The sequence below is a fragment of the Rhamphochromis longiceps genome, linkage group LG12 (genome assembly GCF_057381845.1).
Source record: "Rhamphochromis longiceps isolate RC_006_pf linkage group LG12, R_longiceps_female_GT1.1, whole genome shotgun sequence".
Classification (NCBI taxonomy): domain Eukaryota; kingdom Metazoa; phylum Chordata; class Actinopteri; order Cichliformes; family Cichlidae; genus Rhamphochromis; species Rhamphochromis longiceps.
Genome location: NC_140568.1, coordinates 18661209 through 18684733, shown reverse-complemented (window position 1 = coordinate 18684733; position 23525 = coordinate 18661209). Strand labels below are relative to the sequence as shown.

The 23525-nt window shown below is 40.7% G+C and overlaps 1 protein-coding gene across 5 annotated transcripts in view; it reads right to left on the bottom strand.

Moving 5' to 3' along the window:
- Positions 1-2898: 2898 nt before the first annotated feature.
- The window catches only part of fgfr1a (fibroblast growth factor receptor 1a), a 28189-nt gene continuing 7562 nt past the window's right edge, over positions 2899-23525 (bottom strand). For 2 of the 5 annotated variants that reach the window (XM_085425027.1, XM_085425028.1), the window contains 16 exons: positions 16824-17066; positions 16175-16264; positions 15453-15625; positions 13545-13668; positions 12357-12547; positions 11944-12094; positions 8485-8684; positions 7857-8002; positions 6460-6581; positions 5915-6025; positions 5202-5392; positions 4996-5118; positions 4838-4908; positions 4595-4732; positions 3310-3415; positions 2899-3205 (listed from right to left, as the gene is read on the bottom strand). In XM_085425027.1, the coding sequence (XP_085281153.1) occupies positions 3029-3205; positions 3310-3415; positions 4595-4732; positions 4838-4908; positions 4996-5118; positions 5202-5392; positions 5915-6025; positions 6460-6581; positions 7857-8002; positions 8485-8684; positions 11944-12094; positions 12357-12547; positions 13545-13668; positions 15453-15625; positions 16175-16264; positions 16824-17066 (2357 nt within the window). In that variant the 3' untranslated portion in view covers positions 2899-3028. Of the gene's footprint in view, positions 3206-3309; positions 3416-4594; positions 4733-4837; positions 4909-4995; positions 5119-5201; positions 5393-5914; positions 6026-6459; positions 6582-7856; positions 8003-8484; positions 8685-10660; positions 10806-11943; positions 12095-12356; positions 12548-13544; positions 13669-15452; positions 15626-16174; positions 16265-16823; positions 17067-23525 lie in introns of all 5 variants that reach the window. The other 3 variants (XM_085425030.1, XM_085425029.1, XM_085425031.1) reach the window with 3 other exon arrangements.

Below are 23525 nucleotides of genomic sequence, written 5' to 3'. Positions count from 1 at the left end.
ATGGTCATTTGGTACTAAGGGGCCCAAGGTGTGCCAAGAAAACACCCCACTACACCACAACCACCAGCCTAAACCACTGATACGTGGCAGGATGGATCCATGATTTCATATCATTTAGGGTAAATTCTGACCCTAACATCCCCATCTTGCAGTAGAAATCAAGATTTATTCTAGCAGCCAATATTTTTTTGAATCTTCTATAGTACAATTCTGGTGAACCTGTGTGAAATGTAGCCGTAGCTGCCCGTTCTTACCAGACACCGTGTGGTCTTCTTCTGCTGTAGCCCACATGTTGTGTATTCAGAGATGCTCTTCTTCATACCTTGGCTGTATGTAGTGGTTATTTAAGCTACTGTTACCTTCCTATCACCTTGGAGCAGTCTGGCTATTCTCCTCTGACCTCATCAAAGCATTTTCTCCCAGAGTTGGGATATTTTCTCTTTTTCGGACCATCCTTTGTAAACCATAGAGATTGAGAGGTTGTGCAGGAAAAATTGGCTAAGGTGATGTAAGAGTCGCTTACATCACCTTTCTTCCTCATTCAAATGCTTTGTTTGAATTTTACCAGGTTGTCTTGACCTACGTGGCTAAATGCATCGAGTTGCTGTCATGTGATTGGCTAAACATTTGTGTTAATCAGTGACCGAGCAGGTATACCTAATGAGGAGGGCAGTTAGTGTAAATGAGTACTTAACCTGTTTTTGGAAGGACAGGATGTTTGCAGCAAAAAGTCTTCAAAATAAGCAGCTGGTGTAACTGGAGGCATTTCATCAGGCTGTCCAGAATTGTGCAACAGTGTTGCTGGAGTTTTAACATGCCAGTTCCAGCTGGGCAGTGCTCGGATGGTTTAAATTCCGGTATTCCCAAATCAGTTTGTATTGACCCCCCCAAATCAGTCCGCGAAGGCAAACACAGGATATAGCAAACCCCTTCTTCACTCATCTCAGAAGCCATTTAATTAGATGTTAGCTGTTATGACTGGAGAATGTGACACTAGCGGTAAACATCTTCCCGTGTGTCATTAGAGCAAAATATGGACACGCTCTAATGGCGATCGTAAATCACAGTCATCCGCTGAAGAGTTTAACTGTTGCTTTACCAGAGTATGGATGATTTACCAAAACTCTTCCTGTGCCATCTGTTAGAACGCGATAATGCCCTTCACCTAATGGCACCCCTGCTCCTTACTCAGCACCATTAGAAGGTTATAATGACAATCCTTGCACGTTCTTTATATTCTTAAATGCAGCTCTTCAGGATCACCTCAGCCACAGCACATGGATACAAGGACAGGTTTCCAGGAGTGAATGAAATTTGTCAGAAAAACAGTGAGGTGTTTGAATCCTTGAAGTGGGCACAAGGATACTACCTCGTCACCAGGAAGATGAGGTGGTATCCTTGAAAGCCATCATAAATGGCAGCATTTCAGTTCAACTGTTAATAAGCATCTGAATAAAACTAATATAGATTTTTAATCCATTACCAAATAAACTGCTCTACATTTTTGCAGTAGCACAGTATTGCCATGGAGGCTAACAGCAGTGACCCGAGCTGTAAGAGCAGGCTTTTAAAAAGGCTCGAATGAGCCGTGCCGTGCTGCCGATTTTAGCCTGTTGCATGGAGACTGCAATCCAGGTGATGCATCAGCCAGTGGCAGGAAGCCAGAGGCAGACACGGGCACCAAGGTTGGTGTGGCTGATGGATGGAAGACCAGCAACAGCACTTGCCAAGCCATTCACACCGCCATAAATAACATGTTTACTGCTGGCTGTGGGCTCTCTGCACTTTCCAACATTTCTTCTGATGTCAGCAGCGCATTATCATATCTAATCAGACCTTAGCAACCCGTGTTAACTGGGTGGGAGATTGAAGTGGCCATCGTTCCATCTCTGTAAACATAATTTACATCACCAGCATAAAAATGTTGATATTTATAGAGCACTTTATGGAGTAGAGTTCAACCACTGAAAGCACCGCTAGTTTGTTTATCAACAGCATTTTTATTTAATGTAATTCTTTTTTACGATGACATACGTGTTCTGCAACCCTTTTGTCAGAAGTTATATGGCAGCAAATGTAACCCCTGTTAAAACATTTACAGTAGGAAACAAGTTCATCACATGAGAAGGTACGCACGGTGGAAGTCCATGACTGAAGCAAACTGTTCTGATATTAACAAGCATGGCATACAACCAGAAATATTTACAGTTGTGACCATCCTTGAAGTTAAATGAAAAGACCATTCTCTCTCTCTCTCACACACACACACACACACACACACACACACACACACACACACTCTATACTGGGGGGGGGTTAACTCAGAGCTGTGACACAGTGAGCAAGAAAAATGGCCATGTAATTGTTATCAATTTTTAAAATACCCTCATGAAACAACTGCCCCTAAAGACTAAAGTCAAAAATGGATCAAGCAGAAGCATCCTTGTACAAAATAAAGTACGTCAATTATGGTAATAAAAATAAGAATACAGTGTAAATATATATTTGTATTCATAAATTCCTAACTGTATGTACAAGATGATAATGAGTGGTGCAGTGGACCACGGTGCTGCACATCTCTCTGTAGCATCTTCTCTGATTTGGTCTGAAAAGCAGAGTGCTGCCCTTCACCTCTGATCAAACACACATTGACAAACAAATAAACCCAAACATATAAAACCCCAACATAATCGGTCCCTCCTGCCCGACTTCAGAATGCCCAGAGTGATGAGAAAAGTCAGTCTCTTTTCTGGTGCTGTGAGCCAGTAATACAAAGTGCTCATGAACACAGTCACCAACAAGAAGTGGGAAATGGCTGCAATCTGCAGTTCATGTGATCCAAGCAAGTTCAACAAGGTGTCTCTGAACTCCCTCTCCGCAAAGCACCAGTGGGTTAAAAAAAAAAAAAAAAAAAAAAAAATTATTTCTTTTCTTTTTAGCTTCATCTCTGGGAATATGGGGAGGAGTCCAACCCCGTGAGGCAGGGAGTGGAGAAAGTGTCAGTGTTGGTCTGAAAGAACAGGAGGTATCAGCGTTTCTTGATGGCTGCCCCATTGGAGTGAGGAGGGAACTTGGGCAGGCATGGCTCCTCCACTCCGGCATCATGCGAGAAAACCGAGTCCTCTCCAGACGAGCAGGTGGAGCTCCGGGTGTCCGGGTAGCTGGGCGAATATTGGTCCAAAGGTACTGAAAGCTCCAAATACTCCTGCAGTAAGAGGGAGGAAAAAAATAAAAAAAATTAAGCATTGCACTCCCCCCCCAGACATATCTGCTGCTTCTGTGCTTGCTGAGGGGAGGACCACTACTGACCTGGTTGGATGTCATAGCTAGAGCACGATCCAGGTCCTCTACTAGTTGTTTGAATGTGGGTCTCTGAGAAGGCACAGCATGCCAGCAATCCCTCATCATCATATACCTGTGGAAATCAGCAAAATATATACATTTTAAAAATGACACCGCTTGGTTTTATCGTTCTAGCCGTCTGTCATTTCTCCTTACATTCTTAAACTCCAAATCAGAGATTGAATTTTAAACCTTTAAGGACTGAAAATTCATTCAATTTAACTGAAACTCAGCTGCAGCTGACAGTCCATCGCAGCTGGACAACATGTTTTAGCCGGAGATAATTCAGTGTTTAAGAGTTTCATTTCACCAGCACAGCAAAAGAATAAATAAAAAGTCACAAAGCATCATTGCAATCGGCACGCCAGGATTTTTCCGATATACAAAAATGTGGGTAATGTAAATATAAATCCTAACTGTTTAAACCAAGCATGGAAAGTGTTAGAGGGTGTTTATTTTAAACATCATTTCCCACACAATTACACTACATTTGTCCATTTATATGCACTGTTACTTACATGCAAAAGGCGGCACTTTTGCGCCACTTTACCAAATACCAAACAGCATTCTTTCTGCTATGAATCAGTTCCACGTTCTGTGGGTTCTAGAAAAGCAGAATGTAGACTATTGTGACCAACAGTAGCTTACAATGTTGGGGTTTTCTGTTCGATCGTGGGGAGAGAGTCTAATTGGGTACTAAATGCATCCACCGGTAGGGAAACATGAGATGGGAAGGGCCAGTGCTGGCTGGTTAGCTATGACTGAAATTTCAAAATAAGAGTGAGGGAATCATCCACTAGTTTATTAAATTATTATTATTATTATTTAATGTGGATAAAAATAAAAACTGCAAAATGCACTTGGGCGACTGTGGCAGGTATAGTCGCTGTGAGAGAGACATGTTAAACACCCACCTTCCTGTACTAAAAGGCATTACTTATCAGTGGCTTTGACTTTTAAATGACAAAGCAAATTGGACAAAATGCAATGCAAACAACCCACAGTCCTCAGTCGCTACGCTACTGATACATGAATAACATTGATCAGATACAGCGTAGCTCAGATCCTTGTTACAGTTATGGGCTATAATCTGGAAGAAGGTAGTGATTTTTATAGTTTAGATTTATTAATTTAAAGAAAATAAAATAAATGTGCCATTTCACATTTCCCTGTTTGGTTTACCTTTCCAAATATGAAAATGCTAGAAAAGTCTGCAGAACATTCTGGTTTTCTGTGTGTGGTGATTCCTTACAGCTCATGTGTACATGTTGAAGGCTTGTCCATACGGTGACCTTCCTTCAGCAGCTTGAACAGCTCTTCCACTGGAACGCCAGGATATGGAGAGCCTCCTAGTGTGAAGATTTCCCAAAGTAGCACCCCAAATGACCAGCTGGAGGAGGAAATAGGTGGGGCCATTTTAGTTTTCTGCACAACTAAATGTTAACTTCACTTTCCATCAAGGTTGAATTAGCAGAGTATGGCACAAGATACTCACACATCACTTTGGTGTGTGTATATTCGGTCAAACAGAGCCTCTGGAGCCATCCACTTCACTGGCAAACGACCCTTTAGGAAACATTCACATATGAACCTTTTTTTTTTGTAAATGGCAAAGTAATGTGCATATAACATGAAACAAATAAGGCCACTCACATTGGTGGTCTTCTTATAATAGTCGATGTGGTGGATATCTCTTGCTAGGCCAAAGTCAGCTATTTTCATCACATTGTCATCAGTTACCAAAACATTGCGAGCTGCAAGGTCTCTGTGGATGCACTGCAATGATAAAAGTAGACAATAAATATTTTTAAATAGATTTATTCATTTCTGAAAAGGTGAGCATTAATAGTTGTGGTTACCTTTTTGGAAGCCAAATACTCCATGCCCCGGGCCACTTGGTAAGCAAAGGACACCAGATCTTTGATAGACACATTCTCCACAGGAACTTGGTCAGGGTTGTAGCAGTACTCCATACCCGGCGGGCGGCGAGCTCGTAGATACTCACGCAAGTTGCCCTTGGATGCATATTCAACTATCACATATAGAGGACCTAAAATGATTGGAAGAAATCCAAGCGCAAGTCAGATTTTATGCAGGGTCAGTTCATACAGCTTCCCTGTACAAGGAAACATAATCATTAAATTCATAAAACGATGCCATGCATTATTCAATTATAGATGAAGATTTCACAACAGAAATTATAGCGACACTAACGACAGCAAGGGCAGTAAGGACAATATAAACTACATGCGCAAGAGTGTGTATTTATAGCATGAGATAAGTTGAGTAAAATGAACAAAGAGCTTTGTGTAGCAGTGTGAAGGCAACAGAGCGATGTGCACAGCATGGTCATTAGAGACTAGTTTCCTTTAGTTTTTCGTCAGGGATGATTGGACAGAGATGACAGCAGCTGCGGTCGATTCAAACTGTGAGCTCGGAAGCTGGTGTCAGAATCATTTATGCATGCTTTTCTACACATCCCTCAGAGTAAGGTTCACAGCAACATTGTTATCTGAGGGGTGAGTGTGAGCAGAACAGGGCAGGTTGGCTGCAGCCCCCTAACTGGACCTACCATCCTGTGTGCAGGCTCCCAGCAGATTAATGATGTTCTTGTGCTTCCCAATGATCTTCATCATCTCCATCTCTGAAATAAGGTCTGACAAATCTTTCTCTGTTGCATCAGCTGTAAGATGAGGGAAATAAATTTCAATGATTAGTCCATGTTCTGTTTGCGAAAAGGCCAAAAAGGCCTCACAATAATCACCTTGCAAAGTATATACACCAACACTGGAGCTCGTAAGGAGTTGGCTGCCGCCTGTGAAACACTCCCTGGGGAAAAGCACTTAAAGTGCGAGAGAATAAACAATACTTTCTCTGAATCTTCACACTATTTTATATAGGATGTCAAGGGTCCTAATAAATTTTTTACTTCACTTTCCAATTTGTACAATGGCTGGAATCCAGTGGCAGAATCTGTTAATCACTTTGTTCAAGCCTTCTCATTCCTGTTGCCTGGACTTGAGTTAAATTGATAACTCTACAGTGAAGAACTTATTCCAGTTGAGCAAATCACTCTCCTCAAGCTACTGTGTACCCACTGAAGAACAATTTACTTACCTTTCAACATTTTGACTGCAACCTTGGTAACACGGTTTGGCTTTTCTTTGTCCAGACCAACCGCTTCCCCCATTACCACCTGGCCAAAGCATCCTTCTCCCAGTGGCTTCCCAAGAACAAGTCTACGGGGAGAAGAGGCACCAGACAGTTTTTCACACACAGTGCAGTTTGCCTCCAAATCGACTGTGTGTGAGATAAACTCTTGCCTCAACTGAGGCCTGCAGTTTAAGTGTGTTGCATAAGATTACCTTGACAGCAACTTTTTTTTTGTCCATGTGTAGGGATGGGTATCGTTTAGGTTTTATCCGATACCGGTGCCAAATCGGTACTTTTGAAACGGTGCCGGTGCTTAAACGGTGCTCGAACCGGTGCTTAAAGAATGGAGAACACAAACTTTGTCCAAAAACCTCTCATGTTCAGCTGTTTTTGTTTTGTTTTTGTAAAAAGATAACAATGTTAGCCTTTTCTGCAGCTATGGGGCATATATGGTATCACTCTTGGCTGGAAGCAGTGCTTAAACAATGGGAAAAAAAAAAAAAAAAAAAAAAAAAAAAAAAAAAAACACAAACTTTGTCCAAAAACCTCTCATGTTCAGCTGTTTCCCACTTTTTCTTTGGTCATTTTAGCCTTTTTGGCCAGGGTGAAGGGAGTATCTGCCATCAAACAAGAAGATAGCCGCATGTAGCTATGATGATGTTTGCTAGTTCACCTTACATGCATTAATGTAATAACGTGGTTAGCCTACTCAACGTAAATTACACTCGAACAACATTAAGCGACTCACGCAGAGAAGAACGGCTGCTGCTGCATCATCATCCTCATCATTTCTGCTACACTGGCAGGGCTAGGGGCCAGGACTCTATTCTTCGGGTTTTTGGGGGATGTTGCTCCGGGTCCAATAACTGGCAACCCACCCAACGTGCACAGTGTGAGGTCTCGCAGCAAGCTATCAAATACAGCGCATTTCTCGGCTTTTAAAAAAAACGCTATGCGTCGCCAGGTGTTTCATCAGTTTCGAGGTGTTACCTCCTTTGACAGTATCACAGTATCAGCTTAAAGCACTTGTTGCAGGCTGCTGAGTTTGCATATTTTGCTGTGAAGTACAACCAGACTTTTGACCGCTTCGCCTTGGGCATTTTTAATCTGTAGCTCTGCTCTAACTGAACGTACGTACCTGGCCCCGCCTACTATCCTGGGAAACGTAAAATGATTGGCTAGAAGTCTATCACAGCTCAGGAAAAAAAAGCACCGAAATAAAGCACCGAAATGTGCGCTGCTTTTCGGTCTGGTTACTACCGTTTATGTCAGAACACCGGTACCCATCCCTATCCATGTGAATGCTGCAACTTTACTTTACTCCATGTTCCTGATCTTTGAATGTTTAGCCCTAGACGTACCTGTCCCGAGGAAGCTCCCAGCGAGGATCTTGCGGCAGCTCACACTCAGACACTCCAGACAACATCGGAGAGCCACTGGAAGAGAGGCGGGAGGGACGGACTAGCATCACTCCAGAGTGGATGGAAGAACTTGAGTCCACAGACACCTGAGGTAAGAAACAGAGACATTACTCCTCTCACAGTGGAACCAACACTTTTAGGAGTTTGTATAGCAGAGAACAGGATAAAAAACACAAACAAACAATAAAAGGTACCATGTAAAAACCACCCTTGTGGTCCAGGCATTGTGTACCATGCCAGGTCCAGAGTCTAAGCACTCCTTAAATAAATAAACTTACCTGATGTACAGGAAGTCAAGGATCTACAATGAGCCTGAAAGCTCCATAAATACATTAAGTGTTAGGCTGGTACTGAGAAAATAAATTTTTTATTTTTTTATATATATATATATATATATATATATATATATATATATATATATATATATATATATATATATATATATATATATATATATATATATATATATATATATATATATATATACACACACACACACACACACACACACACACACACACACAAATGGTGGCTAAGTATAAATATTCCAAACCCCCTATCTACTTTCTGTTACCTGTCTGCGCAGAGGGATGCTTTTGGCCAGCTTGTGGACGGCTAGCTGACTGTTGAAGTCACTCTTCTTTGAGGAGGTGGTGCGAATCTTGACAATAATTGCAATTGCAATCATAACGGCTATGAAAAAGAAGCCCACACAGTAGATGACCACCTCCAGGTAGGTGTGGCTGGCTGGAGAGTAATGTGGGGGCGCTAGGTTTAAGGGGGCAGGGTGACAAGGAGCAGGGAGGGAAAAGGTCAGCTGTCATCAATAAACTGACTGCATACTCAAACACACCCATTTATCACAAATTAAAAACAGTCTACTCAAACACGCACCCACCCACCCACACGTCTATGTCTAAAAGTCAGAGCCTTACACACCAAGGCATATGGGAATTGAACGCCCCCAAACTCAGGGTGTTACTTTAAATACTTTGTGTATTGAGGATATACCATAAATTGCAGTGCAGAAATTTAGCTGGGAACCATTTTGTATTAATGACTATGTAAGAGTAACGGTGACAAAGACTCGGACTTTCACACAGAGTAGAGCACTTCACACATAATGTTTCAGAACTGCCCATCATTTCGACATCAAAAAGTCTGTTTCTATTTGTAGGCTTAAAGCAGCAAACCACAAAGCATGAGCTCAGTGCGGTAATTTAACTGCTTCACTTGATCGATACAAAATGTATTTGTGACAACTTTTTTACAGAAAAAAAGAAAAGAAAAACATTGCAAATAAATAGATAAAAGGCAAAACCTAAACAAATTTTATGGTTCAGATCTTGTTTTTTTCCTCCCAAACTGTGAAAACACCAACTTTTAGTCATACCAGTAAATAGGGGTGTAATGGATTCCAGTTTTAGTAGGAGAAAAAAACGGTTTGATCATACATTGGTTTGGAATGTAGCTTTATAGTTAGGAGCTGGACATTAGGGATATTTGTTCCGAGTTTGTTTTTCTTATAGGAGAAAATTCTAGGAGCCAAAACCTGCGCTTCAAACTGCTTTGGCTCTTTATATTTGAGGGATATCCTTACTATGGTCACCTCAGGCATGCAGCGTTGGCTGATATTTGCAGAGGACAGCCAATCAAAATACAGCTGGCTTAAAATAGTGGTGGCCTTTAAAGGGAAAGCTAAAATAGCTTGATTAAGGCAGAGGATGAACTCAGGGGCTACAGCACGAAAAGTTGCTCTAGTAGAATAAAAGAACAGAAATATAAATATAAAAATAAGGGCCAATTTAATGTCAGATTTTATTTTTTCAAAATAAGAGCTTGCTCATAGTGGATATAAATTCATGAAAGACTTACTCTAGTTTCCCATTGTCTACCCAAATTGCTTAATTTTGTATTTTAGATGAATATTTATATTCGGATAAGTTAAGAATTACCTATGAAAAATGCCTCCTCCTGCCTAGCTAGGAGGAGGGGAAAACAAAACAAAAAAACCCCACTCCAAATAATCTGCGCCATATGTTAAACCGTACATCTCAAACCAAAGATGCCATACCGACTGAAGTGTACAGTTACATCCCTAGCCAACACCAGCAACACAAGAGAGCTACACTTGTGTGAAGAAGTTGACTGACAAGCAGCTTGATAATTGGACAAATGTCCATTCCAGTCCTTAGGAATGAGACCATCCACTACAGCCAATTATCAAAACCAGCTGCTGCGCTCACAGCAGGAAATGACATCAGCAAAACATGTCATTTGTAGAGCTTGTCAAAGAAAATCAGCTTAACAGCAAACCAAATGCAAACACCAATTAAAGGGAAGAACGGAAGAGACAGTTTGAAGTGAAATCTTATCAGAGCTGCCAAACAACCCTTCTTTAAAAAAAATAAAAAAAAAAGTGATCATTAAATGTATTCCTGCCTGGAAGATGAAAAAACAAAAAACCTTTGGCCCTGGACAGTGCTTTGATTGTTTGGCATGTTCTGATATCATTTAAGAAACAGAGCATGATTCATATTCGCCCATCTAAAGAATTTAGATGGAGCAGGAACCATGCTGAGCACAGAGAGAGAGCAAAGTTGTTTTTTTTTAGTATTTGTAATGTGCCCTGGCTTCCCCTTACACTTTTACCAGAACTGGTAAAAATGTGAAGGTGGACAGCCAGGCTTGCGTTGAAAAAGGGAAGGAATGGGAATATAGAGGAGAGACAGAACCACTGATACCTTCAAAAACGGTCAACCATGCAGAGTGATGAGAGAACCCGATAGAATTGCCTGCCAAGCAGGTATACTCCCCAGCGTCATCAAAAGACACATTTCTCAGTTGAAGGACTTCCATTTCCTTGTCCGTGGTGTTAACGCCAGCGGTCTAGAAAATAACAAAGGAAGCACACCCAATAAGAGGCCCAAGAAGGAAAAAGGGACCACGAGTAAAGGATTCTGAAAGCGAAAGTGGATGGAGGAGCGTTCTCCTCCTTGATCCAACACCATCTGCCCAAAAAGGTAACACCTAAAGCCCCTGCAGAGGACTGCTCAGAGAGAGCCCTCCTGTATCTGTTAGTGGAAAGATGGTTATGTTAAGTTTGTACTGTGGAACCCCACACAGGGCCACACCATCACCACATCAAATACCTTAGTCTCATCTCTACATGCAAGAGATGGGCATGGAAACGCCACAGCAGAACAGACCACACTTACAATGTATTTATAGCCCTGTGTTGAATCCATGTTATGTTATAGTTTACTTCGCTGCAGCAACATTGTGGGAATATATACCTGCTGACTGGTGTGACTGCTTTACTCTACAACTGCCAAAACTAGTGCTCAATTTGGCACTAATAAAAATAACAATGGTACTTTAACTGAAATTACTGCAGTACGGAAAAGTCATCAGAACTGATTGCCAGATATAGCTACAGCCCATTACATATAGTCTGCTTCACAGCAGTATCTTGTTGCAGATCAATACGCTGTGTTTACAAAGTGCATTGCTGCCAAGCATACCAATCACAGATATTATGAACTACATTACCCCAACATGTAGTTACATTATGTGGCAGTGCCTGCAGGATAACAATATGGTTTTCTACTACACTGCAGAGACAGCGTAGATTTAAAAGACTATAAATTAAGCTACAAATTCACAATCACACAAACTATAAACATTTGGGGGTGGGGTGGGGAGGGGGTGAACCATGTACGGAGGACTTTGAAGGCAAGGGAGCGAGAGTAATGGAAGATGGCAAGAGAGGCCCTTATTAGGAGGGCATAGCACAGGATTGGGGCAGGAATGAGAATTGGTCCAACATAAACCTGAGACTAAACACTTTCAACTGTTCTGCTGGGAATTTTCCATAGCGTCATTTACAGTCAGGAGCACCAAGGATAGAGAAAGGGAGGGAGGAGAGAAACAGCTGAGGTTGTCTCAAGTTATGCGGGTCTAGTTTTTCCAGGTGGTCCTAGAAGCGCCTCCACTGTGTCGTCCTGTGCTACAGCGTGGTGGTTACCTGTGGGTTCATATCTGATGACAGTCAGCCAGGCCGACTGACTGACCCCTCCTATATAATTGGACACTTTACATATATACTCTCCGCTCTCCTCCTCTGTCACATTGTAGAGGGTCAGCACCTGAGCGTCCGAGCTATTGACCCCAGAATGCTGGAAACAAAAACAAGTTATGTGCAACACAGAATAAAAGGAGGTCGACACAGGATATCTGAGGGGTTTGTGTGGGTTATTTCACAGTTAAAATGGCAAACTTCACAGACAGTTCTTAACAGTTATAGAAAACGACTGGAGGAAATAAAAAAAGTATTACAGAAAGTAACATACAAATTACTCCACGCTAAGGAACTTCACTTTTTATTTTTTAAGTGATGAATTTGGCCTGTTGCTTCAGGATGACAGACTAATCTCCTACCTTGAGGACGCGGACGTAAGGTAACCCATCTGGACCAGTACGGCTCCCATTGACCTCGATGTGTTTTAACCACTGAATGTGGGGCTGAGGGTCGCTGAACACCTTGCACTCAAACTCCACATCACTTCCTACTACTGCAGTGCGATTAGCTGGCAGGCCAGCCTGCAGGATGGGCCTGTGTGGAGAGCGCTCTGCAACAAAACCGGAAAAAACAGACAAATGTTACTTTGACATTTGGTCATCAGTAAAGCAAGCGCATAATATAAAAAAAGCTGTGTGTACAAAAATGTGACTGATTTTCAAACAAAAGCTGATAACTACTGTCACCTGCTTTATTACTGGAAAATGACTGGGACTGAAGGCTCACTCATTTGGTTTGACGCTGTATTTTCAGGCTACACTTTCTAAATTACACACCATAATGGAGATTTAATGTGAGTGCATCCTCAGCTATATGCTGGTTGTGTAATTATTAAGAGTTATCAGGCAGGAAAGCAAGTTAAATGCCTCCTCTGGTGCAGTTACGGTGAAGTGAAATGTTCTTGCAGACCCATTTTGATGACTAATAACTCTCCAAAGTAAACTTGCAGGCCAAGAACCTGGCAGGATATCAGCTGTGGAGGATTTCCTTACCGAGACATCCATGGGGGACTTTGAAAGCACTTGTGACAGTGCTTTCTCCACACTGTAGAACAATCTTAATGTTCATCAGGCTCAGATGCCTGAGGCTAGGAAAAGCCCAGGGGACACCAGTGGTGGAGGAAGTGGAACCATGATTTATAAAGCCCAATGGTGCAAGAGCGAGTCAAAGAGTAGGCCCTAGAGGAGTAATCACTTCTCTCTTCTACTTGTACCCATCACTTCTGCCACAAGTAATGCCTGTTTTAGACTTCTGCAGGGAATATTTGTAGACCCTGCTGCCATTCATGAGTCCTATGATTTTTTTTTTTTTTTTATATTGAGACAACGATTGTTAAGTTTGCATGATCTCCTTGTGCCTGGTGGTTTGACGGACTGGGCAACGAGTTCAGGGAACACCCAATGTCAAGTGGAATACGGTCCAGATAAGTAGTTAGAAAACTAAGTGCTCACCAACTTGAGATTCACAAATGTTCAACAGGTGACTAAAACAACAATTGCAGTTTTACTGGAAAGTTACATACAATTAACAATTTCTACGAATCTTACCGACTACATCTAGCTGATAGGTGTGATTAATGCTGCCATACTTGTTTTCCACCACACAGGTATAGTTTCCCTTGTCAGAGGGCACTACAGATTCCATGATGATGGTCCACATATGGTCACGGACCTAAAAGTGATTTAGAGAAAAAAAGAAGTTAGTTTAATGTCTATAAAATAGCACTTGATGGCTAAAATGTAAATCTGAAGGAAGTAGTAACTTTATGAGTCAGTAACTGAAACATTAGATCTGGGTGGCGATTCTTTAATTTGCAGTAAATGCTTGATTTAGTTTCAGCCCACCATAAAATACCTTAAAATAATGTGATATCCCACAATTTCTAAGATGTGACTTCAAAACTCAAATATTCAATAAAATGTTATTACAAATGAGGCAACAGAGATGTTGATCAGGAAAACATTCATCTGAATCCCCATCTGTTCTCTCCCAATATGAATGATCATAAATCACTTTTTTTTTTTCATTTTAAAGCAATAGCTAATAATGAGGTGTGATGTGATGATAATAAGATAACACTACACCCTCTTCCTGTGACAAAGTTTTAATGCAGCAGATCTTTGTCCTACCCAACAGCTGCCATTGGAAATGGTTGTGTGTATATTTTTGCCCCAACATGTCTTATTAGCGCCAAATGATGTCTGGCTCCTTTTTTTCCTTAGACGTGTTATAATTTTTCCCTACATAAATCTGCCAAGACCGGCAGTGTGTGATTAGCCAACAAACCTCTAAGGCAATGGCAACATCAAACATGCATGTATACAGACGGTTTCCCCTATTTAGCAAAAAAAAAAAAAAAAAAAAAAAAAAAAAAAAGTGGTGAGGGAGTCCAGCTGCCTGCTGCCAGATGTATTGTGCTTGGGTTCATACACATGTGGTCTACATTATTTCCTCCCTCCTGCACGTCGCCATGCAGACGATATGAACAATAGAAGCCCGACCATAAAATTAAGAAGTGTGGGAGATATGGTAGACGTCCCCAATCGCAGATGCAGACCTTTGCACCTTGACTGAAAAGGAAGAAAGGAGGGGGGGGGGGGGGGAAACAAAAAAAAAAAAAAAAAACCAAAACACACAAAAAAAAAACCCCCAGCATGGCAGTCCTATGGTTAAATGTGCTGCTTGGCTAGGTGGGGGACTTGGGGTGGGGCTGACCATGGCAGCAGGCAGCTGAGAGGAAACTCCTAAATGTGCCCCAGCTGGAGAGGGAGATGTGCAAGGGAAGCACAAGACAAGGCTGGACTAGCCCACACCTTGATGGGAAGAGCAGATGTAGGACAGGAGGAGGGCTGTTTCTTAGTGTCTGAACATGCACACATTCCACACCTGTGAGGGAAACTGCCACTGAATGCAGTTATTCACAGAGAATCCAACACTGTAATCTAAAAAGGAACTGTAATCCCATAAAATTACAATTTACCATGAAAATATTTAAAATGAAATCATATCAGGCAAGACATGTAATTAAATAATACCATAGTTTGTAATTAAAACTATTTTCAGTGATGTTTTATAAGAAGAACTTTTTTTTTGCCAGTCTGAGATCATGATACCCAGAATTAGGACAGGCAATGTTTTCCTATATCCTAACGGGTGTCTAGGATTCCCCACCAAGTATTGCTATGACAAAAAGTTCCTATTGTAGCATAAGGTTTCATCCTGTATTGTTTCTCGGGTCAAGATATGAAAACCTGTCTCTCCTTTTTACTAGCAGAAAAAGCTTAAGTACAAGGGACAGGGTGGTGATCTAATGTGAAGATGATATCACTGGAAAAAAAAAATTAAAGAAACCTCCATTTGTATTGAGTGAGTATGCAGAAATTAAGAAATATTAAGGACTGTGTAGAGCAGTATCGACATGAAATAGCTATTCACCAAATTCTTTAATTACTAACCTTGAACCCTCCAATACGATGGTCCCTTTTGAACTCCTTCCCATTCTTGTACCATTTCAAAGTTGGAGTTGGGTTGCCACTGGCCTGGCATTTAAACTTTACAGTTTTGCTGGCTGGAACAGCATGAAGCTTCTTTTCCATTTTTTCTGGATGAGCCCATTGTGGAGCCATTGCTAAGACAAAAAAAGGAGGAGAAAAAAGTTAGCAGGAATTGTATTATTTGAAAAATTATCTAAAAATAGCCTTGATACTCTTAATCCTAAATGATTTTTCTTGCCTCTGTTACACCACAATGTGCAAATTGCATTGGGAGATAAAGCTCTTGGAGACAAGAGTACAAAATAAGGTCAGCATGCTTGTCACGCTTCGAGGCTGCTGCATTCTTTGTGGGCAGAGCAAGCAGCAGCAGCAAAAAAATGAAGCCAGAGTGTCTTAATTACTCTATAGACAAATTGGAGGACATCTGAGGTTAACCAAGATTAGTCACCAGAGACTATTTTTTGTGTAAAAGCTGTCACTGAGGTAGTAAAAACCCTCTGATTCAGAGTGAAATCATTTGCCCAGATGTGACCCACACACATGGCGGTACGATAATTGAATTTTAAAGCTCTCAAATCACTGACCATTTCAGGTGATTACTCATACGCTTGTGACTTTATGTAGCTAATGCTGCTGCAACAAATGGTCACTGCTGATTCACCTAAAGAGCTCAGCACACTTACGCATCAGCTTTTGACTGCCCAGCAGTTTGTTTTCCTCCGATGAGGACTCTTCACCATCGTCATCGTCCTCAGATGAAGCCGAGATATGAACTATTAAACAGGAAGTAATTTAAGAACAACTCAATTTATTCTTAATCACAACACTTCAGCAGCAATTAAACATTTAAAACATTTTTCAAAAATGTCACATTTATGAATTAACAGACCGAGGGAATGATGGGTACAGTTTACACTAAACAAAGCATATGCCAAGTAGCATCAGTAAGTGGTACAACACTTCACTTTGTTATAAAATCAGTTCTTTCTTGTGATTTGATTGTAATTTTAATATATAGTATTAATATCATACATTGTAAAAGCATGTGAAAGTGCCATATGCCGAATAAACACCAGGGGTTCCTAATGAAGACATAAGTCACACATCATCTGCTAGTCATAGCAAATGAAACCTGGCTTTGTTGCTCTGTGACTCAACACTACATGTTACACTGTAGTAAAATGTAACAGCACAAAACTCTTGAAACAAAATATTGCAAAAACAGATTAATTGCTTGCTGGTCATTTAGCTGTTGTGACATAGCCACCAAAGTACTATCATACCAAGGGGGCATTTATTCCATCATTCTGCACAGAACAATGGTAACCTTACCTGTCACGTTGAAGTAGATGCTGTGGTTGCCAAAGGTGGTGCATATGTACAGGCCGGAGTCAGTAAGCTCCACAGACTCGATCTCCAGCTGGCCATTGCGGATACGTGTATGTTCTCCATCCACTACAGCCACATGGTCTTTGGTCCAGTTGACAGCATGGAGGTAGTCCTTGGCAGAGCAACTGAGATCGAGACGATCCCCAATGGAAAGGGTGTACAGCTCAGCTTGCGTTTCCACAGATACTACAGAGGAATGAAGGAAGTTCTACTTAGCAGCTATACAACACTGTGACTTTATGCTTTCAGTCATTCAATCATACAGATTCATGAACAGAGGGGAAAAGAGGGAAAAACAAATAAAACTGTCACCTGAAACCCCCAAAACCAATCAAAAACAATGGTTTATTTCGATTGGGGAGAAAAAAAAAAAAAAAAAAAGGACCATCTCTGTACTGTAAACTTCAGAAATACAACCAGTTGATTTTCTTCCATCATAGCATCTCCGCAACTGCTCTCCCAAATTAAATTGCATCCCAGTCAAGGCCCTATCTTGAGGCAGGCAAGGAGCTACTTGGGAAGAGGAAGGTGAAATTCAATTAGAGGAATGAAGGGAGGGGAGGTGTCATGAAGCAAGGCACCTGAGCCCCCCTGTTCTAAATGACTACATAGTACACAAGGAGGAGGGAGGTAACCCAATTATGCTGACATGTTGTCCATCATGTGGTGTTGTCCGTCTAGTTATAGCGGTAAAGCTCGTCACTGACCAACGTACTTTAGAATCACACTTCCTGGCCAAAAGGTACACTAGCAAAATTATCTAAGTGAAATGGTTAACTTTATTATTTGAGCCTCTCACATCCACAGAGTCAGTGTCAGTAAATACCAGTTTTTCAAAGCCTAAAATGATATCTTACCATCTTTCTTTATGTGAAACAATAAATTAAAATCATTAAGTTATTTAAATACTTTTAAATTCATGTAAATTGACTAATCGAACAACTGACCAATCACTGCATCTCTAATTAGCACCTCCTTCCATCTAAGGAAGAATAAAAGCTTAAACAACAGTAATCATGCTTGTCCTGCTTCTCCATTTTCTACATAGTCCCTTCCGCATTATGACAGAAACTGAATTATCCCAGAGTGGTGAAAGATCCCCGCCTCAAGACGTGATTATTCTACACCTCTCAATGCACACTGTTTTATAAACACTACCTACTGATCAAAACAGGAAGCACGTCTACACAAAATAACCTCAGGACAACATCAGCTAACCTGACTAATCCCTCCCAGCATAACAAAAGACTCCAAACAATAAAGGGGAAGAGGGAGCAGAGAGAGCAGGCTAGTGAGCATGTGCACAGGAGCGAGCAAGAGAGGGCCTGCAATGGCAGGTTCTAGTGCCAGTTGCTATGGTGACCCCACTTGGGCCTAGTTAAGGTATTTCCTGGATCACATATGTCTGACAGGCTCTTAATCCCAGCAGGAAAAGGGGCCAGGGGGTAGGATCAACTTTCTCCTCAAAAACAAAACTGAAGTGGGGAAAGCAGAGGAGAAATTTAGATTACGTCCACATTAAGCTCGTGCTAAATCTGAAAATGCTGTTTTCATGTGAGAACTATTAGCTTTCACATTAGTCGCATTTCCCCTACAGTAACGATGTAGCTGCTTCAGCCAGTTTCCACTGCATTGTGGGATCTAGACTCTCACAGTGACATAAGTGCAGCTTTGACCATAATCCGATTGAGCAAACAAAAAACGATGCAAGTTAATGTAAGTGTAGATCTCAGAGAGCAAAACGCTAGTAGAGAACAAAGATAGTTTCTGCTTATTGGTCATATGTGGCAAATTACTGTGATGTCATTTATGAAAGTAGCAGTGAGATGAATATTTGATCTTTTTTTAATGTACTGCTTGTCCCTGATTTAGAGGAATTATGCCTCTTTTCCACTGGTACCTACTCGGTTCAGCTTGACTCAACTTTTAGCATTTTCTATTAGGGGTAGTTCCTGGTATCAGTTACTTATCAAGTACCTGCTCGGCCGAGGTTCCAAGCTAGCTGAGATCATCTGAAAATTTAACGCCAGACTTTATGCCACCAACTGGCTAGTCAATGGTGGCACGCACTCAACGAGTCATGTGAACGACCCCAAAGTAGCTAACTTCTTCTTCTTCATAAACTGCCTAGTTTAGAAAATGACCTTTAACCCTCTTTACACCATAACTAGTTTGTGTACACAGTATATTTTAACAAAGACATTTAGCAATAAATCAGGAATAAAAATATGTTAACCAGCATTCATCTATTGAGGATAGGCTGTCAGATCACCATTTAGCTCATAATGCTGGGTGTAAGGCGTCCACAACTACTTATTCTGAAGGAGACTGTAAAACTTTGTGAAAGGAGACAAATCAATGAAATAAAGCTCACTCAAAAATGACAGAAACACTAAGGAGACTTGAGGATTTCCAGAACTTTTCCGCTGGCAAGTGTTGCATAATATTAGCTAAACAACATCTGGTTATAAACCATCTTGTTTTCAGCCATCTATACACAAGAAAGTCACATGTCTAACTTACTGAAAACTCAGCAACTGCAACATTGGAAAGAAGCACGTTTATGCACGTTTTCATGTGCTGGAGCCCTGCCTTAAGTGATTTGAGGTTGATCTGTAGAGACTCCTCTCTATAGTGACAAAACTGAACATGGACAAATAGCACTCCTTATCTTAAACTGCATCATAGCAAGTATGTATTAGGGCACAGCTAACATAATCATTTCATAATTGGGAGGTTGCCTGATAAAAACCAACACAAATATGTGTGCAGCTACGCTTTACCACTGTCATTATCTAATGCCTGTCTGAGACCCAACATCACACAGTGCATTACTCTGCCAAGAGTCCACTGCACCTATGTTAAGTGTGCTCCTCTGCTTTTCAACCACAGTCCTGTGTTTTACAAACAAATTTGATCACATTTTTCTGAAAAAGTATAAAGCCAGATTACAGACCAGAAACATGACATGTTAGGACACTACAGTACTGATGCAATACAGATTTTATAATCCAGGTTATTGGCACCAGCTGTTTACCTTCTATAAATCTAAAATGGCGAGAGAAAAAGAAAAGCATCTCTAGATGCCGTGTCCCAGTCAGTTTAAATGAACGTTATGTGTATGCTCGTGCACCAAGAAACAGGCAGAAAGTTGTCTTTGATGTTTGAAAAATATTCAGTGTTGTAAACAGACAGATTTTGATGTTTAGGTTGCATAAAAGATTAAAGCTGAGGAAACTGTTTGATATGGACACAGTGATGGTGACCAGCTATAGCTTTGCACATGGACACAATGTTTCTGCACAGTGACGTTTCTGTCCCTGCCCTCCAAACGGAGATGCCACTGATAAGACTGTCAACATCCCAGTTGTTAATGTGACTGCAGACATCGTAAAACACCCATAAAGCTGTAAAATTTACTCGTTTTATTGTAGGGCACGGTCAGGACAGTGTGTGCTTCTTTGCCAACCATCTCAAAACTAATCATATAAACGCGTTTTTAGCAAACGAACCCAATCGTTTTCTAAAAATAAAGTCAGAGCCAACATTATTTTCCTGTGTAAATGCCTTGCTGCCACATAGCTGAACTTCTATCACAAAATATTGTTTCAATTCTTCATGCAGAGGTAAGTACCTCTGGATTTGCAGATGTTTCATCTCAGTTAATCTGCCTGCAACTATGATTGGATTAAAAAGGATCAAGCGCCATAGTTTCAGAAAGCAACCCACCTGGAAAAGACATCCATGGGTTCTTTTACCCAACTGGAAAAATTGACTGACATCATTTAAAATCAGCCTAATTACACAAATTATGAAAGGAATTCTGGTCAAGAAGAACATAGTGAGAGGCGTTTAAACAAGGGGCGGAAAGCTCACTAGCCCGAACATGTAAAACTAACTAAAAGGGGCGAGTTGGCGCCAGTCTGTGGAACTTTCTCTGACTACAACATAGGAAGCAATATGCCGCGTGAATGACTTCTGGGATTTCCTGCTCTCACTGAAGTGATGGTTGAATGCAGGAAAGTCAGACTAGTTGAGGTTCTGCAGTGGCAGACAGAAATGGCTATGTAAGTTTCCTTTGCTGATTTGACCACACCAGAGCGAAAGGGTGGGTGATGTAGAGAGGGAACTGATAAGAGACAATAGTAGCTCTGGCAGGAAGCAAAAGAATAGGACAATGCCCATTAGCAAGCTCCCAAAGAGTGAGTGTCCTTCCTTAAAGCACTCCAGTGGAGGACCTCTTCATTCTTAAATGAACCATTGGCAATCAGCATGGATTGACGGTGGGGGGCTACAAGGGTTACTGTGTGCAAAGCAAAGTTGGTGCAGTGTCATTCAAATTAGTTCAGCTACATTTAGCCTCATATTGTCTTTAAAGGAGAAAAACACAAAAACCCAAGATCTCAAAAGAACCTAGCTATGTTCTGTGTTTTACTATTGGTGTTGAAAGATTTTGCGGGGCTTTCCATAGCTCTAAAAGGGGCCTTTTGGGGGGTGACCATGCAAAACAAGTGAGCATGATTAGTCCATGTACAGTAAACGCAAGGAGGCTGTGTTCCCCCATTTGTAGGAGTATTACTTTTTTCCTATATCACAGTTCTGTCTTTTATCAGTGGTTTGGATTTAACCATTTTCCTTTTAAAAAAACAAAAAAAACTCAGCCCTGGTTTCATAACTTTTCTCTCCCCCCCCATTGGAGAGATCTATTCATTTTCCTTTCATGCTTGACTGATTAACTAGACTACACAAGTTCTACATGATAAAACAGGATTGGGGGTACATGCAGGCAAAAGAGACTAAAAGACTGACATTGTTGTTTTAGCATCTAATCCAAAACCATTATCACCAAACATCAGCAAAGAAGTCAAATGTTTTAGCTCAGAAAGAAAACTACAATTAAGAGATTGCCTTTGAAACCGCAGGGAAATTCCAGCACTGCCTCACGTTGGATTATAAAAGACTCCACAGGCGCCAACTTCACAGTTCAGGCCTTGAGAAAATAATGCAGCTTATCAAGTATATCATATCTTGTGGCTAAAATATAGTAGCTGTGGATGAGAGGGGGAACTTACTGCTAGAAGTCCAATTTTTTTTATTTATGTCAGTGTTTTATATGCTCAGCACTTGCTTGATAAACTGCTGGAGAGGATATGACTGGCTTATTTTATATTCTCAACGAATAATTTGTGTCAGAAAATGGGGGTGGCTGAAGCCTTTTTGGGGGAAGCAAAAATTCCTCTTGGTAGGAAAAACAAAACCAAACAAAAAACACTATGAATTTACTCAGGTCAAAAGCAATCTCACAGAATCACTGCTTTCCTCAGACATTACCCTACAGAGGTAATGTCTGACATTAAGCTCAGACATTGTTTAACCTGCCAGCTCCCCAGTGTGTGTGATGTCCATCTATAGCACAGCTGACAATCTGAAAAATTCACTGCTAGTGAGTGGACAGCCACTGCGCGTGCTACACAGTCAGTACCCTCTCCTAAACTATAATTCTAGTATTTCCAGTAGATGTCTTGATGCATGCTTAATCCAGGTAAGTATTCCCAAAATTACTGTCTGGACGTAGCATTTTCAGTGGGAGAAACGTTTCGTCACTCATCCACTGAAAATGCTACGTCCAGATGAAAAGAATCAACTTTTAGGGTTTCCAGTAGATGCTGCATGTGAACTTAACTGCCCTGGCATTTTCCCCAACTTCATGTAATAAGAAAGCTCAAGTTTTTTAAATCCCAACTGGGAGAGAGAAAAACAAAACCCAAACAAGCAGATCAAGATACAATACTGAATAGAAAAATTATTTATTACACTTCAGTCAAGTATTGAAGGCCACAAACATTTCTTATGTGAGGTTTATTAGGGTAAGTTGGACTGGGCTATTTAACAGTTACCATCTTTACATAGAAATAAGATCATGCTTTTATCCATTTTTCTCATTTTACATTGAAATTCCAGTTACCAAATCCAACTGTATAAAACAAACTGAGTGGTGCCAATTTTAAGTCCAGTTATTTAGTTACATAGTTATAGGGCTGCTCGATTATGGCAAAAATGATAATCACGATTATTTTCACTGAAATTGAGATCTCGATTGTTTGACGATATTTATTTAACCCTTTAAGACGTACCATAGAACCAAGTCCGCCAGAGCTTATATTATTTTTTTTTTTTAACATGTTGTAGTGCCATTTGTGGGAGCATTTCAAGTTGCTATACAACTGTTATAGCCCATATTTTAATAATATGTATGCATTAAGTCCATAGTAACTACATTAATTGCAAAAAAGTGCAATAAACTACAAAACAATTGAAAATCGTTTTTTTAACATATATTTCTACTTGGAGAAATTTAAGAGGTTTATCCCTCAAAACTTTAAATACAAAAAAGTTGCAAAAAATAGTTTACAACAACAGGAAATTTATTTTGAGTGTCTTCATAGTTTTATTTTGGAGGAGGAGATACACCAATTTTTATATACTGCAGGAAAAACAAAAAAACCAATCATATGATGCAAATTTGCAAAGAAAACAGCAGGTGCATCAAAATAAACTATTTCCAGCAGTGCAATTCGAGTTCTAAGCATCCCAGCAACTATTCAGAAAAGTCAAACATGACCAGTATAGGTTTTTGTTTTTAAG